This window comes from Crocodylus porosus, unplaced genomic scaffold (assembly GCF_001723895.1).
Source record: "Crocodylus porosus isolate Cpor-Errol unplaced genomic scaffold, CroPor_comp1, whole genome shotgun sequence".
NCBI lineage: Eukaryota > Metazoa > Chordata > Crocodylia > Crocodylidae > Crocodylus > Crocodylus porosus.
Genome location: NW_017728931.1, coordinates 20,790,281 through 20,817,517, shown reverse-complemented (window position 1 = coordinate 20,817,517; position 27,237 = coordinate 20,790,281). Strand labels below are relative to the sequence as shown.

The 27,237-nt window shown below is 43.8% G+C and overlaps 1 protein-coding gene across 5 annotated transcripts in view; it reads left to right on the top strand.

Moving 5' to 3' along the window:
• Positions 1-3,631: 3,631 nt before the first annotated feature.
• PARVG (parvin gamma) overlaps positions 3,632-27,237 on the top strand; it is a 40,854-nt gene continuing 17,248 nt past the window's right edge. The window contains exons 1-9 of one of the 5 annotated variants that reach the window (XM_019544319.1): positions 3,993-4,250; positions 6,094-6,159; positions 13,854-13,949; positions 14,463-14,527; positions 18,833-18,935; positions 23,014-23,154; positions 23,510-23,625; positions 24,492-24,547; positions 25,499-25,521. In XM_019544319.1, coding sequence (XP_019399864.1) covers positions 13,871-13,949; positions 14,463-14,527; positions 18,833-18,935; positions 23,014-23,154; positions 23,510-23,625; positions 24,492-24,547; positions 25,499-25,521 — 583 coding nt within the window. In that variant the 5' untranslated portion in view covers positions 3,993-4,250; positions 6,094-6,159; positions 13,854-13,870. Of the gene's footprint in view, positions 3,719-3,992; positions 4,251-6,093; positions 6,160-9,873; positions 9,979-13,853; positions 13,950-14,462; positions 14,528-17,556; positions 18,720-18,832; positions 18,936-23,013; positions 23,155-23,509; positions 23,626-24,491; positions 24,548-25,498; positions 25,522-27,237 lie in introns of those variants that run through there. The other 4 variants (XM_019544322.1, XM_019544318.1, XM_019544321.1 and 1 more) reach the window with 4 other exon arrangements.

Here is a 27,237-nt window from a genome sequence, read left to right as displayed (position 1 = left end):
TTTTTCCTGTGGGGCTGTAGCTCAGCTTCAGTCCCCAGCCTGCCCCCAGTAGATTTACTAGCCCCACTGCATATCTTTATTTTCTTTATTGTCTTCTGCTCCTTTATGTAAAACTATGGCAGGGCAGAAACATTCTGTGGGGTGGAATATGCCCCCACAGAACTTCCTGCACTATAGGGGCAGATCCCAGCCAAGCCCCCAAGGGGATGCATACCCCTATAGCCCTCATCCCAGAGGTGGAGTCTGACAAACCTCCTCTGGGGGTAGAGAAGCCTGCAGCCTCTGCTGCAGGGGCAGGTGGGACTCTGGCAGGGAGCCAACAGGGCCAGGGAGTCTCCCCTGGCCAGCCCCACCCTCCCACCAGAGCGGTTCCCAAGCCCCCTCTCCTGCCATCAGGAACCAAGGGCAAAGGTGGTGGGAAGGGCTCCTCTTCAGCATCCTCCACAGCTGGGGGTGGGAAGGGCAGGGGCCCTGTCCCCAAGCCTAGCAGCTGCCTGAGAGGACCAGGTGTGCTACACCAGTGAGTACACCCACTTGGCCTGTCTCTGGCCCTAGCTGCGGCCCCCCAGCAGGAGAACCACAGCTATGTACAGGTAGCTGCGGGGTGACCTGAAGCCAGGGGGCCTGGACCCTCCGCTGGCTCAGGTGGTGGGGCTCCCTTTCTGGCACTCATCTGCAGGCATGAAGTGAGTGCCAATTGCCCAAGTGGGAGAAACTGCACTTTGAGACATTGGTGCAGGCCCTGGCTTGGATAGTGAGGGGCACCCAAAATCATGGCAGCCTCCCACTTACATGGCAAAAGGATCTTTTTTCCTTGCCTCAGAGGCTGCTGCACAAAAGGAGATGGAGAAGGGGTTTGTGTTGGATGTATGGTGTGCCTGTCACCCTGTTGGCCCCCCTGCCTTCACCTATGTGAGGGTGGGGGAGGAGCAGGCATGCCACTCCCGGTTGGACGGGATTTATATCTGTTTGCTGCACTTTGCCCAGGCCCACTCTTCTGGCATCCAGCCGATCCCTTTCAGCAATCGCTACCTAGTCTGGGCCCAGGCCATGCCGGGGCTAGCTTGAGTGTTTGGGGTTGGCCTAGTGCCCATGGAGCTCTGTTCTATGTCCTACAGAGCACTTACTTTCATGTTTTGACCCTTTGACCCCCATGTCCCTCCTATCCTGTTTTTTTCTTTAGTTGTCCCATGAAATCAGTTGTTCCATTTATGCATTCGCCCCCATATAATGGCTACTAGTTTACCAGGTGGACCTTGAAGCCCACAGCAATTTTGAATGAACAAATAAACAGGAACTTTTGGGGCCTGTCCAATTGGTACCTACCCCTCATGCCAGCTGGACTGCTGAAACAGACCTGACTTGCCTGCATCCTCTACCCATTGCAGTCGGGGCTGCTGCTTGGCAGGTGCACAACAGGTCACAACCAGACCCAGATGGGGACTGTACAGCCAGTAGAGGCATCTGGGGCCGGCTGGGGCCCCCATGGTCCCCTCTGCCAGTCCCCAGTCCCTGCCCACCCCCGCTACTTACCAGCACGGACCCCAGATCCAGCTTTCTGTGGCAGGCAGTGTGCTTCAGCACTTGGGTAATGGCCTACCATAGAGATGCTCTGGCTCATTACCAGAGTGTCTCTGTGGAGGGCCTGAGCCTCCAGTTGTCCTGCTTTTTTCCCCATGGGTATTTTTTTTGACCCCTGGATATCCAGGTGTCTAATTTTGCCCCTGTGCTACAAATTTGCAGTGCGGGGAACATTTTTTTGTTGTTGTTCCCACACATGCCTCTTGCAGCATTTAAAAGGGCTTTGAGATGCTGCAAGAGGCATGTGCATCTAGTCATGCCCTTAAATGCCTGTTTGGAACTGACATTAGCACCACAACTCCTGTGGATTTCAGTAAGCGGTAGGAGCTTAGATAAAGTTGAGGGTCAGCAGGGGTGGGTCCAGGAAGGATGCACTGGTGCACTTGCACTCCCTTTGATTCCTGCTCCACCCCAAGTTTAGAACCAACTGCATAGCAGTAGCAGCAGCATTTCTAGTGCAGCAGTGCTGAGGGAGTCAATTGACTTCATGGCTGATTATAACCTACCTGGCCCCTTCTAAACTTTTCATCCCAGAGGTGTTAATGACCCTCTCTCTTTAATGATCTTGATGTTCAACTGTTCAAGTTATCATTTGTTCTACAGTTCTGCTGTCTGTTAGCTGTTCCTGGTAATGAAGCTCCTATTTCACAGCCCTACAGACTGTTTTTAACTCATTGCAATGAAATTATATATATAATTTTTGCTTCAATTTAAACTAAATGAGACAATCCTAGGCTCTGAGCATATTAGTAAAGGTTCTACTTTATTTTTAACTGGAGGAAAATAAGCGTTGTTTTATATGTGATTATGCACCTCCCCATCTGCACCCCACTTCTCAAAATTCTAGATCTGCCCATGAGGGTCAGTGACTTATTTGCTAAGATATGGAACTAAACATCCAGGTGGAAGGGTCAGTTCTTTCACGTTACTGAAACAGACCAAGTTGATTAGTGAATGAGCATGGCAGCTACTGGCTGTTACCATTATGGGGATTCCAAGAGGTGTGTAAGTGCGTTACTGTAGTGGAAATTAATGAAAATATATACTTTGCTACTTGAAAGAAGTGCTCAGAAAAAATGAGTAGTCCAAATAATGCCACCTCCCTGCTGTTAGTTAAAAAATTACCTTGTGGATAGAGCACTAACCTAGGACTTGAGAGACCTGGGATTTTGTCCTGGTATGGACGCTGGGTTACCTTGGTAATCTTAGACAAATAATATAATCTGTGTGCCTCAGTTTCCCAATCTGTATATTATATGGATATGATGATGCTGATTTTCTTTAGGAGATGCTTTGAGGAGTATTAATGAAAATGTAATAATAATAATGAGTTAGGTGATGGTGGTAGTAGTGGTAGTCCATCATAGTAGTAATAATAACAATAACAATCATTGTATTGTTGTTGTTGTTGTTCAGCATGGAAAACTTACACGCACTGTGTCTACACAAAATGCTACTGTGCAGTAGCAATGAACTACTGTGCAGTAGTGTTGGGGGACACTAACCATGGCACGACACTACTATACGTTAATAATGAGCTACTATGCAGCAGCATCAGAAAAAAAACAGTGCAGGACATTACTGTGCAGTAACATTGGTTACTCTTATGTAGATGTGGTGACTAAGTTGGAATTGAAGGTATCATGGTGTGCACAAGGGGAGGCCAACCTGTAGCATGAATGCCAAAAATGGCACACGCAGCCTTTGCATGGCATGCAGCAGATCTAGGAGGGGACAGAAAGCACAGCTGCCAATAGGAAAGGAAGCAGAAGATGGAGCAGGAACTTTGGCAGGAATACAGAATAGGGAGCAGAAATTAGATCAGCAGACTGGGCAGAGGAAGAGGATTGGCGTGGCACTTGGGGAGAGTGCAGGATTAATCTGTGGCATGCCAGCTGAAAAGGTTTGCCCCCATTGCAGTCTACCATCACAAGAGAATGTCAACAATTTCTTCATATTTACTGGATATTTTTGAAGTGGGTTGACATAGTATGAGAATGAGATACAGGGGCAGTGTAAAACCTAGATTTTTGGATAAGCCTTTGGTGCTGTTAAATTTTATTTCAGGGTCTACAAGTGCTGAGACATACCATCTCTAGGGTTCTCGGTCCTGGGACTGTGCTTTCATTTTCCAAATGTAAGTAGTCCTATGTGTAACCTCCTTTATGTATAATATTCAACCTGCTTTCAATGGAAGGCAACAATTTCAATTGCAAATCTGTGGAAAGCTTTCCTAATAGGCTGCATGCTCCTTTCTCATAAATTGTGCCTTGAAAAGACCATAGGGGAACACTAAAAGAACTGTTAAAGGAGACTTTTTTGCAAGTGATTTTACATAAAACAGTGTTCATGCACAAACTCCTTGTGCCTGCTAAAACGACAGGACAACGTCATCACTGAAAACCATAGTACACAATGAGGAAGTAAAAGGTTGTTTTAAACTGAGTGCAAAATACCTAGTCTTTTTTCATTCTCGTTTTGTTTTCTAACTGGTGCGTTCCAGCACCAGCACTATAAAATTAGGTGTATTCCCTATGTCTCAGCTTTCTCTTTCAAAATATTTTGATGACTATTTCTTTATTAATCTTTTGAGCTTACCAGCAGCACTTTTGTTTTTTTCAAACCGGAAATTACGAAGTTTAAACTTCACAGTGATATTGCCTGCAAAAGTAAGTGTTTTGTATATATTCTCTACTAGATTTATATATAAGGTGGTACCGTTACTAGCATAATGTTATATATAAATGATTTGGGGGAATAAGATAGTAAAGACATTGTAGAGGAAGGTTGAAGTAATTTGACTTTCTCACAGAAATATTTGTTTTGCTAGCAGAACAATGTCTTGGCTCTTTCCATCAATAAAGGCAGTCTTGCATTACAGCACACAACGTTTCACCAACTCTTGACCCAGCAAAGCCTGATTCAATGGCTATCCCATCAGAAAGAGATAAGTAAAAAGGCTGCTGTTTTGATCAGGATCTAAATTTCTGATGCTGTCTCAGTAACAGAGACCAGTAGACAAAACTATATAATTTTGCTAGAAGAGTCGATAATAGGCCCAAAATTATTTAAACACTCCAACAGCAAATCCAGTTATGAACAATAGTCACATAATTGTCTCAGTGTGAAACCTGTTTCCATGTACTAATAAATATTACTTACATGAATGTGTGGCTAAATCAAACAGTATATTAATAAAAAGCAATGAAGAAAAAAATAAAAGGATGTGTTGCAGAAATTTATAGGAGTAAATGCACAGTCCTGCTTGTATGAGACCTAAATTTTAACCCTTTTCCCATTCCTTATAGGAAATAGAAATAGGACAGAAATAGGAAAAGTTGAAACACTTTCCTACTGCATTATTTTCTTAGTGCAATGCATAACTATTTAGAAGGCAGCTGTCTGTGATGTACACGAGTGTTGTGAGTTGTTCCTTGGAGGTGAAATGTAATGTATCAATTTTTTAATGCAGTAGGGCCCAATTCAAAATATAAGTTATTACTAAATAATGTTCCTATGAAATACCAGGACCCCTGAGTTCTCAAGATGCTGAGCAGGACAAAGTTCCTTTTATAGCTATAGCCCACAGCATTCTGAACCTTGGCTAGCTTGGGAACTGAGACCAGGAATAATAGCATAGATATTTATTGTAAGGGTGAATAAGGACCCAACAAAAATTGGAGTCTGTTTCATAAGTTGAGTAGAAAATAGTTTTGCCTGAAGAGCTTGAGTCTAAATCAGGGGACAAAATGGCGGGTCTGGCTGGTGGCCAGACTCCATTTCCTAGCAGCCTCTGCTTGCATTGCTGCAGCCAATTTCCATGGAGACCCCAGTAGTGGTGGTGCTGTGACAGCATGGGGCCAGGTTTTCTATGGAGACCAGCCCCAGCAGCACTGGCAGGGCAGGGAGTTGCTCCAGGGTCAGGGCTGGGATCTTGAAGTGGTGACAGTGTGGTCTGGAGCTGGGGCAGAACTGATCCACTGTCTGCATGTCTCTTCCCAGGGTGGAGTAGAGCTGGGCAGGATACAGCTCCCCACCCAGCTACATGCCCTTCCAGCACTCCTGGGACCAGTCTCCATGGCCCCACTCTGCCACAGCCCCACTGCTTCTGGGGTCTCTGTGGAAACCAGCTGCTGTGATGCAGGCTGGGGCTGCTGAGAAATTGAGTCCTTCATGGGCCAATCTAGCCCATGGACCAGATTTTGCCCACCCCTGGTCTAAATGGACAAAATATCCATGATGTTGGGGTACAAGTAGAACACAGAAGCTGAGTAAACAGTGTGATGGCCACAAATGTGATGGCAGCCCTATGATAATTTCTACTCCCATTACCAGTTTTTGGAAGCCAGGGGGAGGCATGAGGAAGGAAATAGCCAAATGGAAAGAAATTTCAAGGGGAAAGACTGAAGGACAGAACATGAGTAAAAGGGATAGGCATGGATTAAAGATGAGGTGTAGAAACTTGGAGGATGGGAAATGATTGGCACATAATTTAATCTTATTATCTTCCAGCAGGCCAGATCTGCAGGGCCTGGTCACTTCACAGAGATCACCTAGCAGCTCACTTTTACCTTAAAAGTAAGGGTTACCAAGAATGCATTTATTTTTAATAGTGTTCATAGCTGTACATTTAATGACATACTGTAATTTAATGCCCACTTTCCCTTTATGTATTTCATACTTCAAGGACAATTAGGACAAAGGTCTATGCAGGAGTTTAAAGGCCTGTAGGGCACCTCCTTATTCCTCTTTGGGCATGTCTACATGAGATGTTTACTGCTCCATTGCCTAATTAACTTCTCAGTAAACATATCAGTGTCTACATATGTGCCCCTATTAGAGGACACAAAGCTAATAAATTACCCTGCTGTGGAGTTTTTTTGGACACATTATCATGTGTAGATTCTGAGTTGGCTGGCTGGGGCATGAGGGTGGTTTAGTGCAGGAACCTCCAGCACCGCCCACTTTGAGGCGTGCCTGCATGCGCGGGTGCGGAGCTGATGCCAGAGCCCAGCACAGCTGTTTGGAGCCTCCCGGCTGCAGCTGGCCCCAGCTCTGGGGAGCCGCTGTCAGCTGGGAGATGCTGCAAGCCCTGCTGGAAGCAGCCCAGACTCCGTCACTGGCAACAGCTACCCAGAGCCAGGGCTGGCCACAGTGTGCCAAGCAAAATGGCCTCGCGTGCCATGTTTGGCACGCGTCCCAGGGGTTGCTGACCCCTGCTATAAGCAATTGCTTTATAAACCTTATAAGCAATTCCTTATAATCAATAAGCTCCACAGTTTATTGCTGCCAGTTAATGGCATGTGTAACCATGCCTTTTGTAGATGGTTTGTATTGGAGATCAGGGCACATCAGGGATAGAAATCTCTACAGAGCTACTACTGCAGGGAAGGGCTTTGATGGGGTGTGTGTGTGTGTAAGAAAGGGGCAAGGAGGGAAGATGATTTCCTCAGGCTATTTCACATACCCGAAGGTGTGGGGAGATTTGCAACCCATACCAGTGACTGTAGCTGCTACTGAGCCACAATTCAGTCTGTAGTCGGAGCATGGGCTAGCACAGCTACATGCTGCCCATTGCTACACAGGAGAAACTTCAGTCTAGTCTTCTAACAAATGAATGATTTCAGATTCCCTGTGCAGTAGTGTACTCTGTTTACTTTGCAGATGGAGAAAATGAGATGCCAAAGGCTCAAATATTCAAAGGTGGCTCTGATTTTTTTTTTGGGGTGTTTCAACCAGACACAACCTGCAAAGAATGACACCCCCAAATTAACACTTCCTAGGCCTGTGAATGGTGGAAGCTGTAAGGGAAGAGGTGAAGGAGACAGATCAGTTTGGATAGGCCCTACATAAATAGTCGTTCCTTTTTAGTATCTGCTTGGTGCCGCTATGAGATCCAGAATACTGGGCTAGATGGACCTGTGGTCTGGCCCACTGGAATTTATGTTTTTATATTTTAGTTACCATTGTTGTATTAAATGTAAGCAGTGGTGTTGAATAGGATAAGTTACTTTAATGTAAGTATTAAAAGGAAATGTGGGATATAAAAAGTAAGCAAAATTGAAAGAATCTAACTTTTGAGTTCTAATAAGTGTGTGTGTTTTAGAAGTGATGAGGGAGATTTTCAAAGCCACAAGTGGCTACTAGGCCTGTGTGAAACGACAAGTATTCAATTCAGATTTGGCCAATTCAGAGGGACAGTAATTTGATTCAATGATTTGAATCACTGTTCCAATTCGATATGGCTGATTTTGGGATCCAAAGATTCAACGCTAATTCAGAGATTCAGCCATAGAGTAAACAGGCAGCATTCCTTGACCATGCTGGACATGGCTGCCTCCAGCTGGTAAGTCTGTTATGGTGGGTGGAGAGGGGAGAGAAGGGCTGTGGCAGGAGCAGATCAACACCACCACAGTGAGGGAGGTATTGGGGCTGGGGCTTGGACAAGCTGCCCAGCTAGGGTGGGGAGGTGCAGGATTCGGGGAGGGGGGCTCCCATCAGTGCACTCCACCATGTGCCACTGGTCTGGGAGGGCATGAGAGCAGGCATGTGCCCCCAGATCTGTGCAGGGTGGGCTGGGCTGGGCTGTGCTTTGGATGGGCGGTGGAAGGTGCTGGGAGTGGAGGGTCTGCCCTGCCACTGCTTGTCCGGCTAGGTGGGGGGGCATGAGATGCAAGCACAGCAGAGCTGGGAGTGGGGGATATACCCTGCTGCTGCTTGTCCAGCGGGGGGGGCAAGGGATGCGGGAGCAGCAGGTCTGGGAGTGGGGGCTCTGTTCTCCCGGTGCTTGTCCAGCTGGGGTGCGGGAGTGCAGGATGCAGGTATGGCAGCGCTGGGAGTGGGGACTCTGCGCTGCCACTGCTTGTCCAGCCAGGCCAGAGGGGTATGCAATATGGGTACGGCATCATTGGGAGTGGGGGCTCTGCCCTGTCACCACTTGTGCAACTGGGGTGGGGAGGTGGGGAATACAGGTGCGGCAGCTCTAGGAGCAGGGGCTGTGCCCTGCTGTGCTTGCCCAGTGGGGGGAGGAGGGGGTGTGAATCAAGCACAGTTTGCTCTGGGCAGAAGGCACAGGGAGCAGGGGTTATGTCCTCCTGCCACTTGCCCAGCTGGGGAAGTGAGGCATGAGACTGTGCTAGTGCACTGCCTTGGACAAGCTGCATGCAGTGGTGGAAGCTGTTCCAGGAACTCCATGCCTCCCAGACAAGCTGCAGCTTCATCCCAGCTGTGCGAGTAGTGGCAGGGAATGGGAGTGGGCATGTGCACCTGGATTGGGGTGAGGCTGGCAGCAGGGGCTGTGGGAAATTTTAGAGTGACTGCAGCCCCTCCATAGCCCCCACTCCACTGATCTGCGGGGCGGGTGGAGCCAGGGCTGCACTCTGGGCTGCAGCTGGGGCTAGCCGTTCAGAGCACAGCCCTGTCTCCGCCTGCCCCACGGAACACAGCTCAGCAGTGAGATTCTGGGGCTAGTCTCCCGAAGTGCAGCCCGGCCCAGCCTGCCCCATGCAGATCCAGAGGCACAAACCTGCTCCCATGCCCTCCTGGACCAGCGGCATGCAGTAGTGGGAGCCCCCCTCCCTGAGTCCCACACCCTCCCACCCTGGCTGGGCAACTTGTCCCAGCCCCAATCCCTCCCTCACTGTGGAGGCATTGATTTGCCCCCCACAACGTCTCTTCCCTCCCCCCTCTGCCTACCACAACAGGCTTACCAGCTGGAGGCAGCTGTGTCTAGCATGGTTGAGGACTGCTGCCTGTTTGGTCTACAGCTGAATCTCCAAATCAGTACCAAATCTCTCTCTGAATCAATTCAGAGGCTTCCAATTTGATTTGGACCTTTTAATAGGTCTCCCAATTTGATTCAGAGATTTGGCCGCTGAATCTCCTCCAAATCGAATTGGCTACCGAAGCTTCACACAGCCCTACCTCCTGTTAAGGATTTCAATCGCAACCTCCTTCCTTTTCCCCTCGTGCCAGCTTTTTTCCCCTTTCTCTCTCTTTCAAACTTGATTTTTCACCTTTCTATCCTTCTAGTGGCTAAGCAGCATACTGAAGTAAGTGAAGTGACCTGTGTGCCTGGCTTCACACACATGGGTGGGGGCTTAAACTCCCTATTGTTCTAAGTAATGACATCATGAATGGAGGGGGTAGAGATCCTGCCAGTCTACCTGGCAACCAGTGATGCATTTCAAATTGGTTGGCTGGCAGCCAACAACTTCTGGCCTTCATTGGATCAGGTAAATGAGTTTATAAGTTCATAAGTTAAAGACTGCCCTGGAGAAGAGGTGGCAGCCATGATGAAGACTCTGAGAGCAGCTGTCTCTGTCTCTTGAAATGAATGGACACACTACAAACTGCCTGCCTCCAGAGGAAAGCTCTGTCAGTCTCTGGATGATACCTGTGAGTGAGCTACTTGAGATCTAACTAGATATATAGCTTGTAGTTACTCAGATGCATGATCAAAAGCTACCATGCCACTGTTTGCTCTGAGGGTTATTCTTTGATATTGCTCTACCCTGTACCGTATTCCAAACCTACTACTTGTAATCAATAACTTTCTCCTATGTACCTAGTGTGGGAGACTTATTGGGAAAAGGTCTAGATTATGCCTTAGGGTCCTCTTGGTCTGGCTTACTAAAGAAGACCACCATTTGTGCTTCAGACTAAGGGAAGCACCCCAGGTTCTTGCAGTGGGTTGAGTCCCTCTAGGACTACCAGGCCTGTGTACCCTAGGGGGCATAGGGCCTAGAAACAATCCAGACCCTGGGTGGTGGCAGTGTCACCCCCCAGGCTTGCGGGTGTGCTCCAGGAAGGAGTCTGGCTAAAGATGAGGTGCCCCCAGGGAGGCACTCGGAGCCTGGAAGGTGATCGGGTGCAGTGAGGTGGGTGGCTTAGTGCAGAAGCATCCCCTACTGGCCTACCATACCACCTACCTTAATATCAGCTGGAGTTAGGTACCTGACACAGAGGCATTTGAAAGTGTCCTTTTATATTACGTGCATTTTTTTCTTTCAGTTCATTTCCTCAGTCAAGTACATAATTGTCTATATTAGAGGAAAAAATGAATGGCTCCATCTTCTAATTTATTTTATTTTTCCTGCCCCATTTCTTCAGCAAGCAGTAGTTTGGTTTTTTTTAATTGTTGTGGCATTTTGTTGTGAAGTTTGTGGTTTTTCTTTTGCAAGGTCCATGTGTGGAAAATATCTAATCAGAATTTCCCTATAGTGTTCTCTTTCTCTCTAAGCATATTTTAAAAATAAACTATCATAGGCTGTACACGCGTTCTTAATGCACTGTATGTTTACTAGAACTCAAGGGAGAGATGCTGGGAACAGCTCTGTGATACAAAGATACTTAGGGCATCAAAGCAGGAATGTGACATCAGAGGTCTTCCATGTACTGTGTGTAGTAGTATTTGCTGCAGTGCTGTTGCCTATGAATTATTCTATACCCCTGTGCTCACAGGTGAGCATTTAAAAAGGGGAGCTCTGCTTCCTTTTAAATATACTGTTCCCCTTCTTGGTCTGAAACTTAAAAGATACTTTTTAATAAGAAGGAAATGTGTTTCCCTTCTGTAGCAGAGAATCATTTGTAGTACCTGCGTTAGACTATTTTTCCATCACATCTGGTATTCTGCTGCACCTCACTGGGGGTCAAGAGATGACAACTCAGAGGAAGCCCTTACCTCTACGTTGTACCTTGTTTAGTCCTTCAGTGCTGTTTCCATTCCTAACCCTTTTCTGTTTGCACTGTACAGTTGCTGAAGCAGATATCATCTCAGAGTATGTGTTTGTATTGAGCCTTGCATGATGCAGCTATGGTACTGCAATACAAAAAATAAACAATAATGATTATGTATGGCTGGCAGCAAAGATAATTGTAATTCCTTTCTGACCCCTGCAGATGACTAGCTTGTATGCTGAAGCACAAGATTATATTGCCCATATTTTAGCTAATTACACAGTTATCTAATCTCTTTTATAAATTCAGTTATCACATGCAACTCTGATTTCCTGCCAAAATACATGTAAATGTATCCTATCTTTATTTTAATAAGGTAATACCTTCTTTATGCATTATAAAACAGCATAAAGAAAGATGAGCTGCTTTTTAATTATCCCTCAAAAATTTTAAAATACTGTTAAGCATCTTTTAACTCTTTAATCTTGACAGGCTAAACTAACAGCTTTCCCTGACTGTCATACTCCTTTTGCTTTTCCTCCTTCCTCCAAGAAAAGTTGCAATTTTTTTTAATGTCAAGCACTTGAGAGTTAGGAAATCTGCCAATTTAAGGCTGTTTTGACCTTTTCCCTTTTGTGTGATAGCATTATGATACAAATTTAACCGCACTGATAGTGCAGTCACTAGGGCTAGGGACAGACACTGAAAAAGCCTAGGCCTGAATAGATTCAATCTTTGCAAGTTAGTTTAACCTGGCTAGGCTGAACTGGTTTCTAACTGGACAGACATTCTCTTTGAACTGAGGAAATTCAGGCACATACCTGCAGTGGCTCAGGTTAGAAGCTGAGGGGTGCTAGAGCAGCCCTTCCTTCCCTTGCACAGTGCTGAGCTGAGCTGAGCTGAGTGTGTATGTGTGGGGCGGGGAGAGGTTGTGACCAGACCCCAGCAGGATGTCCTGATTAAGGAGGTCTGCCTGCACCATCCCAGGCTTTTCCCCACTCACTGCTCAAGGAGCAGGAGTGTTGCCAGACCCCAGGCCCCTGCTAGCACTCTGAGTCAAGGGGGAAGGGTGTAGTGCATGCCTCTGTTGATGATATGGAGCTTTTCAATCTCTCCCTGCTTCTTTGTACTGTCTGCAGTGAACTGACAGGTGAGCAAGCCAGCAGGGGGGTGATAACAGTGTTTATCACCTGATCAGCAAAACAGTAGTCTCTCTCCATTACTTCAAACTCCTCTTAAACAGCTTACCAACTGATCTGTTGCTTAGCTCCAACCAGCCCTAAGTGGTCACTGTTCTGTCTGCCTGTCCCAGTGAAATTGGAGACACGCACATCTGTGTTAGCTAGCATACCACATGCCTATGGTCCATTAGGCGGGGATCCCTGGTGTGGGAGATGGGGGAAGGGGGGGTTTCCTGCTTGAACAGAGAACAGCGAGGGGAGGGCAGGGGGAAGCCAGGCAGACCATGCTGTGCCTGCAAGTCTCTGCTGGAGCTCCAGCCAGAGATCAGAGGGGAGGGGCAGCCCTGCTGTGGAGCAGAGAGCCCCACCCAGCCCAGAGAGCATGGGGTCTGGGACATACATTGCATAAACTGGTTTGAACCAAATCAGTTAAGTATGATACTACATTCAACCAGGTTTATCTCAAACCAGTTTCAGCCATTTTTAAACTGGTTTATGTGCACTGAACATCTGTTCTGTTTTAGGTTTAAACCAGTTTCTGATCAATTAAACTGGTTTATGTGTAATGTCTGTCCCTAGCTGAGAAGAACAGAAGTGGGACAAATTGGTGGAAGGAGTTCACAAATACTTGCTGGCAGCAGAGAAATTTAGAGACTCGAGTAGTCCTGGGATCAGTTCCAGAGTGTGCAGGAGACTGTCCCTATCCTCTCTGCACCTCTTCCGAATTCATTGTGGCTGCTGCTGCTCTCTTACACTGTTCCCATCTATTTTGAAAATCCTATCTGCAGTTGTCAAGCTATTATGATGAATTGTCATGGGGGAAGCAACAGTGGTTTGGAAAGGAAATAACTTTAAAGTCTGCCTTTTTAAAAAATTTCCTTTTGAAATGCATGCAGTCTAAGCTACCTAACATGCTCATGATTTATTTATTTCAATCAGTTAAGTCATCTGATCCCAGCAGTCTTTCCTGCTCAAGTGCAGGGGGCGGGACCTGATGATCTGTAAGGTCCTTTCCCACCCCTAACATCTATCTAAGTTCTAACTGTTTTTATGATTTATACCTGCTCATGTCTCAGATCATAGGATATTTTTTTTTTTCTGAGTTAAAATAGGCTTTTGCTAATCTAATTCAGATGAAGCAGAACTGACTGGAGTTAAGAGATTCTTGTATACTGTAGTGGTTTTCTTCTATGTTTTGATGATAAAAAGAAAGGAGGAGAAAAACCTGATTAACTTTTATTTTTCTTAAAAGTTGCTTCAATATATTTATTCTGCAGCGTGTTTAAAAGTGGGTCATGCACAAACACTCCAAAGGAACTTGAAAGAACTCATTTCACTGGATACTGATTTCCTCTTCAGGATGCATTTTGGTTCTACCATGGTTTATAATGTTTTTTCCATTCAATTTTCTAGGAGTGAAAAATAATACAATGGAGCCAGACTTTCTCAATGCTTTTGCACAGCCTACTGCATTTAATCAATTGCCATTTGAGAATGACATTGTTCAAGGTATGTGTTTTATGAACCAGGACTAAAGAAACAGAGGTGGGACCCAGGGAATCGGACAGAAGTCCTCTGTACAATTGAATTTCATGTGTTTTTCAGCAGTATTCTCAGGTTTAATCAAGTGAAAGTAAACCTCTTGCATATAATTTGGTCTCCAGCTCTCCTGAGGCAGGTCATGAGGAAGCAATGCAAGTTCTGGCAAATCCTTTTAACTGAGGCTTATATTTTATGCACAGCAATCAAGCCAAATGCGGCTTTTCTCTTTATTTTTAGAAAGTATCACTTAGGTCTCATTGATTTTGAATTCCCTGAAAAGGTGATATATAATGGCAATTGTAATGATCTGATATGCCATTTTCTTCCTCAGAGGGAATCTGTTAACATTACAAATGACTGCACTTTTTCATGTTGCAATCAGGGAAATGGGGTAATATCAAACTGATGGTATTTGGTATAGAAAAACTGCATTAGTCACAGCAGATGAGTATAATGAATACATTTTTGTTCTATTTATAGGAGAAAAGAAAAAAGTCATAAAACCAGCCTCACGCAATGACCCCAAACTGGAAGGACTACAAGTGGTACCCTGTCTTTTATTCCTTACCTATAAATCCTTGCTGTTTTTACATTCTATAGACTTGCGTTTTACAAATCTATGAATACATGTGCCTGTTTCTATATTATATTTTGCTTAAAGTACTCTTTGCATGAAGATTTCTGTTACAATATTTGAAAGTGGTATAGAGCAGTGGTCTCCAAAGTGGTGTGCGCGCACCCCAGGGGGTGCGCAAGACGATCCATTGGGGTGTGGCAAGAAAATATTAGAACTTCTGTTTATATGTATATTTATATACATACATTGGGGATGCATACTCAAAATTTTTTACTGATAGGGGTGCGCAATCAAAAAAGTTTGGAGATAACTGGTATAGAGGAAGGATTCATATACCCTATAAGAGACATTGAGCTCATCCTTGCCAAAACTGCCAAAATAAAGGATTTCTTCAGTGTTTGAAGATTTTTATGAGCTTTACTGTTTAACCTATTTTTAGGGGTTTGTGAAGCAAGCTATATTTGATCGCATTTGGATTTGGCCCGAATCGGGGACAGTGATTAAATTCATTGATTTGGATCACTGTCCCTGATCCGATTTCAGCTGACTCCACATCTGAAGATTTGATGCTGATTGGGAGAATCAGTGATTTGGCCATAGAGACAGCTTTAAATGTTTTTTTCTATATACCTCAAGGTACCAGGCATGGCTCGTGAATGCTGCAATGTTGGGGCAGATGAAGTGACCCACAGGATTGCGGGGAGCCCCCCCATGTGCTTGGAAGTGGACCAGAAGTACTTCCAATCCACTCCCATGTCCACCAGGGAGCACACTGGGGGGGTCCCCCCATTCCCCTCCCCAGCTTAGTGATCGGCCACAGGGGGAACCCAGGTGGTCCCCAGACCCAGAAAGCACCAGTTGCCAAGCCGGGGGGGTGAAGGGGGACCCCCAGTGTGCTCCCTGGCAGACCCAGAAGTGGACTGGAAGTGCTTCTGGGCCTGCTGCTGAGTGTGCTGGGGAGTCCCCCACACTCCTATGGGATGCTCCGTGCAACCCAGCATCGCAGCATTCATGAGCCACCTGCTACCTTGAGGTATGTAGAAAAAACATTTAAAGCTGTGTCTATCTCCGAATTGATTCGGAGGGTTCTGATTCGATTCAGAGAGATTAACGGGTCTCTTGATTCAATTCAGATTCAGAGATTCGGCCACCAAATCGGGCCAAATCTCTGCCGAATCAAATCGGGGACCGAAGCGTTGCACAGCCCTACTATTTTCTCTTACAGAAGCTTAAACTGCAGATGTGACTGATTTATCTGTTTTCCTTCTGTCTGAGGAAGAGGGATTGTTTTGCATTGCTCATCGGTGCTGCCATCTGGCACATCAAGGAGTAGTAAGGATTGTTCTTGTTCAGAAAGGTCATAGCTCTGACCCTTTAAGGAAGAGATTTAAAAAAAAGAGAGAGAGAGATGGGGTTATTGTCTCTGCCTGCCTTAGAGAAGCAAAGAAACACATTTGGGGGTACTATTTAGTTTCCTGATCCTACTGGATGATGTTATCAGGGTGGCTTTTGAAGCATCAAATTGGGTCACTTTTGCCATGAATATTAAACTACAGGTAAAACACAATTTGAGGATAACGCATCTATTTATTCCTCTTCCTTTTCCCTGCCTGTTCTTTCTGCCTAAATTTTCAGATATGCTTCTTTTGTTCTGCCACCCAGCAAGACTGAAGTAGCTGGAGGTAAAGTGGAGTTACCTGAGTTTGTAGGCTGGGGAGATGGCTGTTAAAAGAATATTTTAAGGCAGGTGAATAAGGGAGCTCATAACTTTTGTCTCAGCAATGCAGTTCATCTGTTTATGCCACTGCTCTAGGCTTCTTAGTCTGAACTGCAGAAGTTTGATGCATCATCAAATCTTAGAGTTTAAGTATTAGCTGAAGACGACAGGTTTAGTCTGGGAAAATTCTGGTTCTCTTGATTTTTAATGTTATGTACACTTTTTCAGAGTTTGTCAGTACTGAACAGCATTTGTTTGTTACTTTCTTTTGAAGGTTTCAAACATCTCAGAGCTTTTTTTATTATTATTATTCTTTTTGATGCTGTTCTTTGAGCAATTAAACTTCAGAGTAGTGATATATAATAGTTTGCAAAAGGGTCTAATAAAATAAAAATAATAGTTCATTCAAGATTGCTTTCATTTCTGTGCAAAGAGCCAGTACAAGGCTAATATGCCACCTATTTTCTCAGAATAGGTTTTCATTAGGACGGGTATGAGTATGGACCATAGAACCAGGGACCATAGAACCAGCTAAAGAATCAAAGCTCATCAGTGTAACATCTCATATTTCTGCAGGTTGAGCACCAAGGGGGAGGAGGTCTGTTACATACATACATACATACATACGTACATACGTACATACATACCTAGGGTTCCTTGATCCACAGAGATAAGAGAGTTCCTTTCCAGTTCAGAGCCTTGGGTCTTTAGCTCAGCCTGTAATTGCTATTGCTTTTAGCAAATGTGTCAGTGTGGGGCCCTAGTTCTGTGCCCCATGTACATTTTTTGCCTTTCTACATAGACAGAATAGCATTCCATCATCTGAGCATTAAATATTATGAAATGCTGAAATGCATCCTAGCCACCAGAGAGAGAACACCCACCATTTAAGATGTCATTTTCACCCACAAAAGGAGATGCATTATCTTAATGTGTATCTGCCAAATAGATTGGCATCATCAGAAAAAGCACCAAAATGCTGAGAAGCTACGAGTACAGTTGATGCTTGCATGCTACAACTCTTAATAGGGAAGGTTTTGAAACTGCTACTTTCTCCTTTGATGTAAACAAATATTCTGATACTATAAAAGCCTAAGCCTGCCTGCCTGCCTGCCTGCCTGCCATGCTTTATTTGCACTCTGGCTGACAGAAGCAGCCAATCAGAGTGCTCCAAGCATGGGGGAGCACAGCCATGATTCTGAAGCTGCAGCAAGGACTGGACAGAGGGTAAGGGAGCCAAGGCCAGCAGCGCTGCCCTTGGGTCTCCCAGCCCGCTCCCTGCAAGAGGCAGAACAGCGGCAGCGTTAGGTAGTAGCCCTCCATCCCAGATCCTCCCCGCCTCCCCCCCCGTCATACGTGATGGGCAATTGGCTAGTTAATTCAATAACAACTGTGTGTAAGTACAAATGGTGTTTAATGATGAAGGTAGTTTATACAGCAACCAACAAGGGAAATACAATGCTTACAAGCACAGACTTTGATTCTGTAAGGGTATGCCTCAGTTGATGGATCCCCTGGAGGATCAGAGCATAATTTAAGGTAGAGTAGGCAACTTATTTGGGCTGGAGTAAGCTCCAGAGTTTTATTCACATGAATTTAATATGCACACATAGATGCACCCACTATATAGCAGAGTATATTATCCACAAAACACACTCAATCTACCTTTTTATAATAAAAATAATCATTTTCTGGAGTTTGGTATTTGCAGCTAGCTGTGGTTAGAGGCTTTTAGCACCACTTTACCCCACCAATGTCTTGGAACTGATTCCAAGAGAGCTTTATTATTACTCCCTACTTAAAGATCTTATAGCTGTAGAGTGTTTCAAACAAAATGTTGTAATAGCAGTCTACCAGTAGCATTGGATTGGTCTTCCCACTGCATCATTCATGCTTGAGACTAATATTTATGCAGACAGTTAAGAGGTTGCACTGGAGTTTAATTCCTAGATAACACCGTAGGCAATGTTATCCCTCTGCTGTTGTGTGTTACATATTGTCAGCAAAGACTAAAAGACAGGCATGGACATGCTTCTGGGTACTGAGGCTCAGCTCCTAGATTTAGTGTCCAGGAAAATTAATCCTAGTTTGTTGTCCTTTGCAGCAGGCTCTCTGGATAAAAAAAATTTGCTGAGTGAAATGAATTTGAAATATTTGGTTTCTCACCCCAAGAGACCCCCACACATCAGGCACTGACTGAAAAGGAACTGTGATATGCACAGAAACATACTTACTTTTTTTCAGTCAGCTCATGAATTCCTGATCCATTTCTTCTGGCAAAAGAAGGAAGAATCATGAAAGCAGAAATAAGAAATTGTGAAGTTACCTCAAAATGTCACAGAAGGAATGGGTGGGGGATAGATTACGGAGCTGGACAGTGACCCGGGATAGAAAAGGGAAATAGTGTGGGAACTATAAGAGAGAAGACCAGGATATGAACCAGGTAAAATAGGCAGGACAGGAGAAACTAGGAGGAAGATGCACCCTGTTGCTGCTAAAGCATGGCTGTCCATTTTCTTGCATCAGTACCTGCCAACTTTCTTATTTTCCCTACAGTTACTGATTGACTGGATTAATTCAACCCTGAAACAGGAACACATAATAATAAAAAGACTGGAGGAAGATCTATTTGATGGCCTGATACTTCATCATCTTTTGGGTAAGCTGCCTCTTTGATCTTAGTTCTCAAGAAAGTCTTGTAGGCTTTTCCATTCAGGAACTTGCAGATAAAAGTGCACAACCTGTAGTAACAATTGTTATGTTTGCTGGCACCATCCTGACTGCTAATGCCTCTCTCTAATTCAAACAAAGAAAAGCACGACACTATGAACATTTTGTTACAATTGCAATTTAGAGAAAATATTTGATTGTTTTTATTTTTCATTTTGGAAAGTCATTTTGTTCCATCCTTAATTCAAAAAATAAAATGGTTGTCTTTGAAGTGTGAGGTCACAATACCTCTGAAAGGAGTCAAGGGCATCATAAACCAGAAGCTTGATTCTGATTTGCAATATTGTTGCCCTGTGGGGTCAGGCCAACTCTCAGGATCTCAATAGTCTGCTATTAGACAGGAGGATGTGACACAATTACACACATAGAAACACATAAATCAATGGGGGGCGGGGTGCACGCACCCCGTCCTTCCCCCCAACTCGGGCACTTGTATACCTATCACCAATTCAAGCACCTACACATTATACACACCAAAAGTTGGACAAAAATCAGTTGTCAATACCCATATACTCAGTATGCATACACAGATTACTAATTCGTATATCATACACACAATTTGTGTATATATGTGTACACTTGTGTACACACACACACACACACACACACACGCATTCCTAGCTTGGATGGTACAGTATGTATGTGTGTACTTGGGGTACCTGGGATACTTGGGGAAAGGTTAAGGTGAGAGAGAGAGAGAGTGTTAAAGTGTAGGGAGTGAAAGTTGTCAGAACCAGGATTAGAACCGGTGGTCTAGAGAGAAGCTGGCGGAGGAACTGAGGTTTGGGTTTACATAAGATCAAGTGGCCCCAGGGTTACTCAGGGTCACTAGTGCAAGGGAAAAAGCCCAGTGGCAAGGAGGAGACAGCCAGGAAAGAAACTGAGGCAGAAACCTGGGAGCTCAGGGGAAAGGCATCGGAGACAAAGCAATAGCAGTGGCAGAGATCCAGGGAAAAGGCAGTGGGATTAAGACGGTGGCAAAGAAACAGGGGGTTTGCAGGCAGAGAGGAGCTCAGGACAGGTGTTGGAGGTGGCAGCAAGCCAGGAGCAGGAGAAGGAGAAATGAGACGGAAGTTAGAGGGAGGAGGAGCAGGATTGGAGCACAGCAAGAACTGTAGTAAAGCAAAACCCAACTTAAGGGTTCAAATAACAGTTTTATTAAATGGACAACATGCTACACAGTCCCATGAAGTTATTGGTACACACACACACACATTTCTCTCTCTCTCTCTCTCTCTTTCTCAATGGCAGAAGGAGAAAGAGACTCAGTGAAAGGGTTGGAGTCCAGGTAGAGAGGAGAAACAGAGTCCAAGTCCTTGGTTGAAGAGGGGGTACAGGGTGATAGCTACTTATCCAGGCTGGAAAGAGGTCTTTGTCCAGTAGGTGTTGTCCGGGGGGGGGGGTTGCTGGCAGGGCCTCTGGATGGAGAGGTAGTGTAGTATGGTGCTGGTGCAGATGGAGAGGGTGTCCCAAGGAGTCAGTCTTCACTACCTCTTTTATGGGGCAGACTACCTGTGATCTTCTATGGGAAAGCCTGTTCAGGCAAGGTCAGCCCTGTTCAAGAGGGTTCCGTGTGTTCTTACTGGGCATATGCAGCCTTGGCACAATGGTGGATTGCCTCATCTTTTGTTTCTTGAATGCTGAGGGTGGTTCCAATGGCTGGGTAGTTGGTCCAGGTATTGGTGTTGATGGTTCAGTCACTCAGAAGGAGCTATTTTAGATATATTGCCATTGTCTCTCAAGCACCCGCATTCATCCCCATTCATCTAGGAGCCAAGTTGCATAGGAAGGATCGGTCTGAGTCATAGGTTACACAACAGAGCACAGGGAAAAGATGAAGACTTGGCAAACAAAATGGAAACTTGACATGACTTATGCTAACTTACATATGTAGGCCTAAATCATATAGTACCAGTAAAACAGTAATATAGAACAGTAAAAATCAATATAAACATAATAATGATACAATATAAAGAAGGAGAAAAAAACAAAACAAATACAACTTGCTACCAAAATAAAATGCTGAAGCTTATCCTATGTCTTAGCTCACTTATACTTACCTATAGGGAATAGAGAGGGAGAGAAAAAGTCAGAAATGGTTGGGGAAGGAGAGGGAATGCATTTAAAAAAAAAAGAAAAAAAAAGAGAGAGAGAGAAAAGAAAAACTGGGGGTTTTGCTACAATATTACCAAAAACCTCAGATGGAAATAAGATTGCAACTACACATTTTTATCTGTGGGTGATGGTGGTGTTATTTAAAAGGAAAAAACAACAAACAAAACATTTAAAGTCTTGCTCAAGCTGTAACCTCAGCTGGTATAAATCAGTGTAACTATTCACTTCAATGAACCGACATTTCTTTCTTATACCTGAGGATGTAGGGTCTCTAAAAAGTGCCTACTCTGGGCCTAGGGGCCTATCACTCCCTCTATAATGTTACTGCTGTCATTACCTTGTCTTTCACTCTCTTTTGTCTGCACTGGGGCTTGTGCAGCTGCTGACTGCTAACATCTCCTAAAAAGGTCTGTCTCAATAGAATGAGTTTTCTTTTGTGATTTGGAAAGGTGATACTATATCCATGGCCAACATTTCTCCCTGCATATAAGGAGCTACAGGCTTAGCAAAGAAATTGGCAGGAAAAAAATGCTCCCTGGAATACTCCAGCTACTCTTGGCAAATCTGAAGGTGGAGCTGCTGTAAGTCACGTGGCAGTCTGTGGCTATACTCTTGAAATCAGACTCCTGGGCAAAGTGTAGTGACCTAAGTGAGGCTGTGCATGAGTGAAGATTGTATCTGTGCAAAAACCATTATAGCAAGCAATTCTATAGCTATGTGTGTTTAGTTTTGCTGATTGCTTAAATCAAATGCCTGGACACATGATCCATTTGCAGTGGTGTACATGAATGACACATGGGACAAAATCCTATTCTGCTTTGAGCCCCTAGGGTAGGTACTTTAAAAAGCCCAAGGTGGAAACCATCCAAGTTATGTGGTTTTCTGTAAGTGGCATAGTTTCAATTGGTAGTGAACAGAACGCACATTTGCCCTTTGGTGGTCAGGGGGAGGCAAATTTTAGAACGGGTTCCGACATGTTTTTAAACAAGACTATGTATGCCAAACTTATATTCTGTTATGGGTATAGACTGGTTTCCGATCACTTATACTGGTAAAAGTGTAATGTCTATACCTAGTCCTACATGGTATGCATGCAGCTGTGTAACTGGAGCTTGCAGCACTTACATACAGTTTGGGATTTTATTCCCCCAGTGGTTAAATAGCACTGTCCGCATTCATACATGCTGAAAGTAAGACAGAGGAGAAGTACCCTCTTACCCCAAGCCAGCTTCCAAAGGTAGTCTGGAAAAGTTTTGGAGTAATGCCTAGCTTGTGGCCTGGTTTTTAGATTCATTTACTGGGAAGCAAGAGAGCATGGTTCAAACACCCTCTAAATGAGGGATTCTGGGATTCCTGTCTTTAATTTTTACCAACCAGCCGGGACCAGCCTTTGAAATCCAGGACTGTCCTGGGCAAACTGGAACATACGGTCACCCTAAAGTTATCTATCTGCAGCATATCCCAGAATAGCTGTTTGCTTATTCAAACTGGATTTTTCTCTGTTCTCCTGCTACCTAGCAGTATATTTGAAGGGAGGTACCCAGGGCAGTAGCCCACATGCTGCCTTTGTGTGGGGCACAAACATAGCTGTAGGCAGCTGCTGTGAAGGTCTTTGAGCCACCCTGTTATGCCTTTGTTGCTACCTACCCAACAGTGAAGTCTTCTAATAGCTACTTACTGCTTGTAGTTGCCCTAAGTTAGTTGCACACCTGCCCACTGAGGATTCTGATGTAATTCCATTGGTGTAGAAAACACATAGGTTACTACATCAGCATAAGAATGTTTGCATGTCCAGGCTGTAAGCTCTTTTGGTACATCTGTTGTGATATTTGCATTGTTTTCAGGCTGTTGTTAAAACACAATCTTCCTCTTCTTTCCTCTATCTCACACAGAAAAGCTAGGATCTCTCAGCCTAGACGTTGAGAAGATTGCACTGACAGAAAGCAAGCAGAGACAGAAACTTACTGTGATTCTAGAAGCTGTGACCAAGTGTTTGCAACTAGAGGAGAGCCAGCTGAAATGGAGTACTGATTGTATGTATGGATGTAAAATGGAAGGAAATTCTCTCACAAGATTATTCTGTGTTCTGTGATCTTACTGAACTAGGAAGGTGCTGCTAAAGGAAAGATGCTGGAATTGGAGTCAGGAGAATTGGGTTCAGGTCCTAGCTGAGGTGCAGATTTGACACGGGGCAGGTCACCCATCTTTCACTTCCCAAGCTATAAAATGGGACTAATACACCTGCTTCGTGACAGTATGTGGAGGCTCAGTATCTGGAACACTTGTATGTTCTCAGGCAGTGGGCACAACAAGGATGTAAAGTATTGCTGTGAGGTGGTAATGAGCTTGCATATTACTTATGAGATCATCTTCTCTTTATATGAATAGCAATTTTGAAGAAGGACTTACTGAGCACATTACATCTTCTGATTGCCATAGCAAAGCACTTTCAGCCTGATCTGGCTATCCCTCCAAATATTCATGTGGAAGTAGTAACAATTGAGGTAACTTTGTCTTTTATATTTGCTACTGTAGGCCACAGAGACCCCTTGCAAGATTAAGCTTATTTAAAAAAATATAACTACATGTAGAGCAGCCATCTCCACCTCCCTCACAAAGGCATTCTGCTGGGACTGTTGTCGTCATCATCATCCCCCATCCCCTCCTTCAGTTACACTACTGGGAAAAGATGCAAAAACTGCAAGTAGCTTAACAGGTTGCAAGCATTCCAAAGCTTCAACAAAGAGGATGACAAAAGTGCCATTCATTACTGATCAGTTTAGAACCCAGAATCTGAATGAAGCAAGACAGCTCTTAGTGATGCCTCTGAGTGATTTCTGAATTTACAGACCCATCCCCTTCACCTGTGTAGGATTTGGAATTTTAGGGGTAACAGTTCAAATGTTCTTGAGTGACTTAGCATCCAAATCTGTTTGAAAGTAAGTTGACGTGTCTACACGTGCACTTTTATGTGCAGAAGCCTATTTTACTGTGCATTAAAATGTCATGTAAAGAACTGTGCAATTACACTAATGCACAGTAAAATAAGCTACTGTGTAGTAAGCATAATTTTAAAAATGTGCATTTTTTGGTACTGCACATTAGGGCAGCCTCATGCACATTTTAGTACCTCACATTGGAGGTACTCCATTTAATGCACATTAGGAAAAGTGTATTTATGCATGTGTAGATGCACCCAGTGTCATATTTGAAAATGGAGCTTAGGCTCCTAAGTCAGGATGACATTTGTGAATATTTTACACACTTCACTGATGACGATCAGCCTTTCATGGAAGTCATCAAGGTCAGGTTTCCTTGCTTCACCACGGTGGTTAAATATAATTCTTCTGTATTTGCTTTTGTTTAACAGCGTACAGCGAAAGGCCTAAAGATGGAAAATGCTGTGGAATATATCACAGATTGCAAGTAAGCAGGGATGTACAATTAGGAAGGGTTTACATGATTTCTTCATTTATTGCCAAAAGCATCATGGAGGTTATTTAAAAACATAACATCTTAACCAATCAGAAAAAACCTAAATATTAAACTGAAGTTATCCAAAAGAATAACAGTAGTACTTGTCTGATTGCTGTTCAGTTACAATCTGTAAAATAATTTGTATCAGTATTTGTTAGGCTTAGGAAACTCTATTCTGACAGAATTATTGCATGAAGCAAAAGCACTTATTCATTTTGTAGAGTCCTTACTAGGTTTTAATTGATCTTAGAAAGATCTAAAAAATGTCATCATATTTGTAAGCCAAGCTTTTTAGGTTTATACAGCCAAGATTAAAACTGCAACAGCATAAACCAAACCTGGTTTACTTCTATTATGAATTTATTAGCATTATTATTACATTACCAACATTAGGCATTTTTTCATGTGGAATTAAAGAAAATAATTTTTAAGTTTTGCCTAGTTTGTGAGATTCTTTGATTTATTACCTAAGCTTACAATGGGATACAATTTTAATATTAAGAAAATGTGGAGAATTTTCCAAGAACTGGAAACAGTTTTCCCTCTTATAGTTCCATCAAACTATTATTATTTTTCATGTCAGTACATCTTTCTTTAAATTCTAATATCAGGACCAGCTTGTTGGAGAAGTGTATTATGATTTGTGCTTATAAAATAAATGTTTATTGCTCTGTGTGCCAAATAAAACCTTATATTCTTCCAAGAACACACATACACGGTGTACTTTAAAAATGCCTATTGGAAAGCTATCTCTGGCATACAGCTGGTGAGGTTTTGTACTGTATCTGCTACTTCACAGGATGCCTTGTGGCACAGATATGCTTTGCTTATGAATAGGATTAGCTTTGCTGCATGTCTTATCTTCCCCCCCCTCATGCTCTCGTTTTATTTTATCTTTAGGGAGACTTTAGAAGATCAGTCAAGTAAGTTTTCTTATGACAAAATTTAGTGGTTCTCTAGTACATTCTATAGACATTCGATTCTGATTGCTGTTGTCCTGATGTATCGTGATACTAATCCCAGTGGATTTTAATGACTGCGATGTTAATATTAGCAGGAGACCAAAGTTGGGCCCAATGTGGTTCAACTTGATTTATGCCACAGAAGAACCTAATCCATTTTGGCTATTAGAAGTTTCAACAAAGGAGACGAAGCATTGGTGAGATAAAAGGAAATGAATACCATTCATCACTCTGAACTATGGGTGCCTGTAGCCGTACTGTTGGGCTGCTCCAACGTGCTATAATTACCTGGTAATTACTGCGTGGTAATTACCACAGAGCAGCCAGCTTCCATGTCTCATGGATTAGCATCTCCACACTTCAAAATGGCAGCAGGGGTGCTTGAACTAAAGCTCATTAAACAAACTTTATTTCAAGCACCCCCATTGCCATTTTGAATCATGGGGACACTAATACACAAGACACTACAATGCTCTACTTAGAGCAGCTCTCAGAGCCACTCTAAAGCTCCCCTCCCCCCAACTCTTACCCCTGGAGCATGTGTAAAAGTGCCGTATGTGTCTGCATCAGGGCTGCAGAACTGAGCCTCTGACTTGGTGCCAGATGCATTCAGGTCTCATTTCTATAGTTTGCAAAGCAGTGATCTGAAATTTTGCTAGTGCCTGACAACCTACCTTTTAAAAAGCAAGTCAATCCAAAACAGATTGCACCAGCAGAACGCTTCAGTTTAAATTTAACCTATCTGCAGAGAGCAAAAAAAGGCCTAGGCACCCTGTTAGCTCTATTTTGAGGACGCATTTGATGTGCTGGCCTGGTCCTCTGTAAAATGGGTACATTTCCTTCCCAAAGAAAAGATTAGGTTGTTTCAACACTTGTGCTCAGCTCTTATTAATGCTTATATATTGGATGAAGCAGTTCCCGTGATGCATCTATATTTATTTATCACTTACTCCATTAAGTGATCTTCAGTCTAAACAGAAGCATTAGCCAAAAGTGAGAAATTATCTGTTTCCATGGGTTAATCTGTCATAGGAATAAACCTTGAAATCACTCTGGAAGATAATGCCTTTGTTTTTTAATGCATCTTGCTTAAATAAGGAAAGAACTGTATTATTGCAAAGGTTTGCTTCAGAAGAGTGTACTCTAGCTTGCAAGAATGTTGCAGGCTTTAGATGTAGCCATACAATTGATTTGCTGTAGTTTTTATTGGTTTCATAATAATACTGCACCAACAACAGGGAAAATGAAACCCAATGGAGCTCATTCAACACTGGAGCCATTTGATCTAGCAGAGCTGGTAATTCTAACTGGTATTCTTTCCTAAACAAAGCTGGACTTGCTTCCCATACCACGGAAGCCAGACATTCCTTGTAGTTATGCTGGCATAATGCCCTTGGCTTTGTTCATCTTGGATCAAATTAATGTTGTTGTAAGGTCATGAAGGGAAGACGTACAAGATTCCCATTAGACCTGGTCAGAAAACGAGGGTAAGAATTCACTAGCATTTAAAAGCATTTCCATTTTCCCCTGTGTAACAGGGAGTCTACCTAGGGCTGGTCAGAAGTTAGCCTGCCCACCTGTTTCTGGACTAACTGCCTACATCTCTTTCCTGCCACACCTTGTTGTTTAATAATTGGTGTCTTAATTAGGTGGGAGGCTGCCCTTTGGCTCTGTTCT